At 43.8% G+C, this 6,000-nt stretch overlaps 1 protein-coding gene across 1 annotated transcript in view; it reads left to right on the forward strand.

Moving 5' to 3' along the window:
* IL2RA (interleukin 2 receptor subunit alpha) overlaps positions 1-2,720 on the forward strand; it is a 54,785-nt gene extending 52,065 nt beyond the window's left edge. Inside the window, exon 8 of the mRNA XM_077758420.1 lies at positions 2,465-2,720. Within this exon, the coding sequence (XP_077614546.1) occupies positions 2,465-2,489 (25 nt within the window). The 3' untranslated portion in view covers positions 2,490-2,720. The remainder of the gene's footprint in view (positions 1-2,464) is intronic.
* Positions 2,721-6,000: the final 3,280 nt, after the last annotated feature.

A 6,000-nucleotide genomic window follows, 5' to 3' on the forward strand; every position in this document is an offset into this window, starting at 1 on the left:
TCCCAGAATTAGTTTTCCAGGAGACCCAAACTCATTTCTCAAACTGAGCCTCCTACCAGAGTTAGAGCAAAAAAAAAAAGAAAAAAAAATTCCTAGAATCTATGTCATCCGAGGGCGCCTTCTTGTGGCCACATGAAATCCTACATTTGACTGTTTTTTTGGATTAATTACTAGGAGCCAGAGATGAGCAAGATCTGGCTTACATTGTCTCCTGACAGCCAGAAGCTACATTTTCACGAGTTCTGTGAACTATCTTTAAATGTAGCCATTATCAAAAAGTGAGTACATAAACATAACTGAGTCAGTTATATTAAAAACAAAGTTAATAAGGACTCCTAGTTAACCACTTTCTAATTATTTTACTAGTTTATTTGTTCTCAGAGTTATTTGTGCCTATTGGGACTGTTTTGAGGAATTACGCAATATGATGGTGTGTTACTGCACCTCTCTTCCCAACTGTGTGTTCAGTTATGTCACATTGGTAGCTCGAAGCTGGGCGTGGTGGGAATATTTACACCATGGAGATAGACCAGTTTTTCAGAGAGCTGGGTATTAATCATTCACCAGCACGCCGTTCCCACATCCATGCCCCATGGGAGCTCTGAACAAGGTAGGAAGTAATCCGATGTTCCTGTGGACTCAGTAAAGGCTGGGGAAAGTCTAGGACCATACTGTCCTATATAGTAGCCACTAGCCGTATGTGGATACTTAAGTTGAGACATAAATAAAATAAATAAGATTAAGAATTCAGTTCATCAGTTACACTAGCCACATGTCAAGTGTTTAATTGTGTTTAATGTGGCTACTTTATTGGATCACATGGATGCAAAACATTTCCATTCTCATATGGAAATATAGTGCAATGCTGGCTAGAAACTAGGACTTTTCAATTCATGAAAATCACTTTGCACAGTTTGTTACTATTATTATCCCTTTTCTGCACCTACTGTCGTCTGTATAGTTCAAAAAATATTATAGAATATCTCTTATGTAGATATTGGTCAAAGGGCACAAACTTGCAGTGAGAAGATGAGTAAGTTCTGGGGATCAAATGCACAGCATGGAGATTACAGTCAAGAATCCTGTATTATATGCTTCAAAGTTGCTTAGAGGCTAGATCTTAAATGTTCTCACTGCAGAAAAGACATGCTAATTATGGGACATGAGAGAGGTGTTTCTAAGGCTATGGTGGTCATCATGTTGCAATATATAAATACAATATATTAAAAATATACAAACATGTCATGCACTGTAAACTTACACAATGTTACATGTCAATCCTATCTCAATTTTTTAAAAAAAACTATTATGGGAATATCTTCTGTGTGCCAAGCACTTCCCTCGGGGCCCGAGCGTGAATACAAATAGGAGCTCACAGACTAGTAGAGAAGAGGGGGGAAATCCAGATTTCAAGTACAATTTCTTAAAGATGTTATGGGAACAAAGACAAAGGACACTTAACCCTACATGGGGGTCCCAGCAAGGCTTTTAGAGTTGATGGTGCCTACGGCCAGATTAAGAAGGGCAGGAGATGGCTGCCAGGCAGGGGGAGCCGGGAGACAGGTAAGGTGAGGTGAAAGGCGACGACCGTGTCCGGGACAAGTCGAGCAGTTCTGAACACCAGGACGTGGGGTGCGTGGGCAGTGGTGACCGTGGTGCTGTACAGATGGACAGTGACCACATCATGGATGGCCAGGTCAGCCTGAGGGGCTCGGACCCTCTCCTGGGGCCAACAGAGAGACACAGTAGCTTTACCTATGGGACAAATGGGAGCATTGGCCTCTGTCTACAACAAAGGCTAGATTTAAGGGACCAAGTAATCATGGTGGCAGCTTGATTATGTTATGATGGGACAAGTTCACACGAGAGACAAGGTGAACATGAGCTAGGTCAGTGGGCACACATTAAAAAGAGAAAAAGAATCAAGAAATAATACATAAGGGGGTCAAATTAGCAGGATTTGCCAGCTGGTTGGAAATGAGGGTTAAGGAAGACAGATGGTCCAAGGTTGACCCCAGGTTTTCGAGTGTGACAGGGAGACCCCTCGGCCACTATACACCAGGACGAAATGCAAAGAGCAGGACACGCTTGGGGGTCAGCAGGAAAGCAGAGCCCATCCTGGAGTGCATTCCCCGAGACCCGCTCGGCCTCCACACCCGTTACTGGAAGGAAGTGGAAGAACTCCCTCAGGCTCTTTCTCAGACCCGCTCAGCAAACAATGACTGAACTATCCTGCTGTAAGGACCTCGGGGCAGCGTCGGGGCTCCCAGAGGCTTGGAGAGGCCTTGGGCCGGATTTCAGGATCTGAGATGTGGGAAGGGAAAGCGATCTGGAGCAGGGATTTTAAGTTAGCAGGTCGACGGGGGCTCCTGTTGAATGCTCGTACACGGCGGTGCAGGGAGGGGGTCACATTTTTCTTGGCACAGTATTGCACCTGTGACTGTGACTTCGCTGTCTCACACAGGAGGAAGAGTAGAAGGACAATCTAGAACGCCAGGAGTGGGAAGAAGCCAAGAACAGCTCACAGAAGTCGTGGAGCACAAGCAAAATCCAAGAAGTCGAACACTCACCCAGGTCGCGTCTCCTGTGAGAGCTCTTGGGTTTCGGAAAGCTCGGAAGTCACGTGCCAGAGCCCCAGGCACCTCATTACCAAAGCCAGCGCTCTAGTGTCAATGACTGAACGCGACCTGCTTCTGAGCAGCAACTCCAAGGCCACGGAGGAGTAGGGAGGGCCAACCAGAACTCCAGGTCTTATTTTCACGTCTACGTGATCATTAAAGCTGGGACAGCAGGGGACTCTCTCCACACCATATACAGGACAAAGAAAAGCAGCTTCATGTTCATTTCATCCTAACCTCCCAGTTTAGAAATCCCAAGGAAAGCCCTAGCATCGTATGTAAATAGACACACGCGCGCACACACACACGCACACACACACACACACTCCCTACCCTCCGTAATTGGACTCTCCACTGATTGATGCAGATCCCTTTCCCAGCTTCTGGCTGACTAGCCCATTCTCCTGGTCACATTCCATCATGAACACCTTCCAAGAACTCTGAATTGGTAACTCTGAATCCCTTTGTCCTTTGCTCCGTTCTCTAAACTAGCCTCTTTCCATGGAACTTCAGTTGTGAATTTCTAAACAGAAGCCGTGGCCGAGTAACCTTTGGGTAACCCCGGCAGAGAGCAACCAACCCTTGGGGTCACAGAGCTTCAGTATTTAAAGGGATTTTACTGGAGGTGAGCTGGGAAAAGAAGGGTAAACTAAGTGCCAAGTAATGAACTGTATCCATGAAAAAGCTCTACGTGTATATTACTAATACGCCCCTTGAAGAGTTAGTTTCTGTGGGATTGCTATAAATGAGTCTCTGAGTTTGGCCCGCATGAATGTGATGTGTAGAGACAGGCGCATACTGTGTGGATGTCTACGTTTCCAAATCAGCTCCATAAAAATGCTGACAAGGGATTAAAACGTTCGATGTTTATGGACGGAAGGAAAGAAAAGGGAAGTGGGGATCAGATAGGGAGACGACACTGACGGGATGTAATGCGGGAAAGGTCACCCCAGTCGTCCTCAGAGTGTTAGCAAGACGGTCAGCAAATCGGAATCACCTGGAGGTCATTGGACCCCAAGGCCCATGTCAGGGGTTCTGAGCCGCAGGTCTGGGGCCGGGCCCGGGTATTCCTCTTCTGACAAGTTCCAGGTGATGCTGCCGCTGCTGGTCCGGGGACCTCACTTTGAGAACCACTGGGTTATACGTCTCCATGCCCACCCGCTCTCAAAAATCACGCGTGTAAGGAGATTCATGAAAGGTTAAAAGCAGCCAGCTTCCGTTTCTGAAAGGCCAAAAAAAGTGTTATTTAAAAACATGGGCAGGCGGCAGCAGGTCCATTCCCGGATTAAAGAACCATTTTCTGCCCTTTCTGTGACTAACCAAGTACAATCCAGATTCCGGTGTTCACATCCCCCTGTCTCCCAAGTACATGTTTTCTGAATTGAGAGAAATCTCAGACCAGAAAAAAAACAAAAAAAACAAAGAAAAAAATGTTTAGTGTTATTTATCTTCAGTAAAATTGAATTATCATTATTCATTTGGGGGAGGGAGATCTAGGAGATCAAATTTTTTTTAATAATAATTAAGATGTTATTTACCTTTTTCACCCTCATTCTCTTAGAAGTGCATGGTGGAGTTTTCCAGAAGCTACATGATACGTGATGATGTCATTGCTCTGATGTTAACATATAATGAACTTATTACTATTGTTTATAAGAGAACTAATAAATAATATTTTTTAAATTTCTCGGTTTTAGTGTCTAAATATGGTATCACGAGCTCTAACTACACAGATTAAAGTTTGGGGGATCCTCAATAGTTTTTAATAACATACAGAGGTCCTGACAAATAATTAACCAGTGTGTCATCATTGGTCATTCCAGAAATGCAAATCAAAACCACACTGAGATACCACATCAGACCCATTAAGATGAGTCTTAATAAGACTTGTTGCTTAATAAGCAAGAAGGAAAATAACAAATGTCGACAAGGATGTGGAGAAGTAGGAATCCTTGTATTTGGCTGGCAGAAATGTAAAATGATGTGGCCACTGTGGGAAAAGGTTGGTAGTTCCTCAAAACTTTTAACATACTGTGACCACACTGACCCAGCAATTCCACTCCTTGGCGGATACCCACAAGAGATGAAAACCTATGTCCACACAGAAATTTGTACATGACTATAATAGCATGGTAGCCAAATAGCCAAGAGTTGGAAACAACCCAAGTGCCCATGAATAATAAATGGATAAGCAAACTGTGGTCTATCCATACACTGCAGTGTTACTCAGCCATAAAAAGGAATAGAGTATTGATCCATGGTACAGTGTCAGTGAGCTTCAGAAACATTGCAGTAAGAGGCACCGAGGTGGCTGAGTCAGTTGAGCATCTGACTCTTGATTTCAGCTCAGGTCATGATCTCACGGTTCATGGGATCGAGTCCTGCATTGGGCTTTGCACTGACATTGCAGAGCCTGCTTGGGATTCTGTCTCTCTCCCTCTCTCTCAGCCCCTCCCCCACTCACGCTGTCTCTGTCTCTCAAAATAAATACAATAAACTTTAACAACAAAAAAAGAGACATTATGCTACATGAAAGAAGCCTGACACAAAAGGTCACATGTTGCATGGCTCTTTTATGTAATATATCCAGACAAAGGAGGCAGATCAGGGCAACAGAAAGTACCAGGGTGACAGAAAGTACCAAGTCAGGGGTTAACTGTGGTTGGAGAGAGTGATTAGCTAATGTTCTACTCAACAATCTGTGAATACGCTAAAAGACACTCATGTGTACACTTTCTATGGTTATGTGAATTTCATTCACCTCAATTAAAAGAAACAAACAAACAAAAAAAAGAGATCCTGAGACCAGAATATTTTCTTCTAGCTGGTTCCATTCATGATTCTCAAAGAACAGTCCTCAGCTCACAATAGAGGGCCAGGGTCTACCTGAAGTTTTTACGGTGATTTACTTTCTAATATTCTATTAAGTGAGTTATTTATGAGACCCTGAATTTTTTAAACTAAAATTAATACATGACTGAAGTTTCCTGAAGACTCTTAGTATTCTACTGAGAATGTGAAATGTGCATTGCTCCCAGGAAGAATGCTGGGAGCATTCTAAGTTACTAGAACCATCTTGGGTTGGTTCCAGTGTTTGACTGGCATTCTCTCAGCTAAATTATAACTAGCTGTCAGTACTTTTCATATAGGAGCTGTGTTTGATGGCCCCCAAAATGGGCCCATCATAATCAATATAACTTGTAGGTTTTCTGACTTATTGATCATGCGCAGTGATAGTTCTTTGCATCAGTTGTGTTGTTGGCTTATAATTTTCAAATAACTTGGCTTTAAAGCATGAAAGTGGTCTCTTTTTGGGGGAGGGGGGAAGAGCACAGGTGGGGGAGGGTCAGGGAGAGAGAGAGGGAGAGAGAATCCCAAGCAG

This window comes from Crocuta crocuta, unplaced genomic scaffold (assembly GCF_008692635.1).
Source record: "Crocuta crocuta isolate KB4526 unplaced genomic scaffold, BGI_CrCroc_1.0 scaffold32, whole genome shotgun sequence".
Taxonomy (NCBI): domain Eukaryota; kingdom Metazoa; phylum Chordata; class Mammalia; order Carnivora; family Hyaenidae; genus Crocuta; species Crocuta crocuta.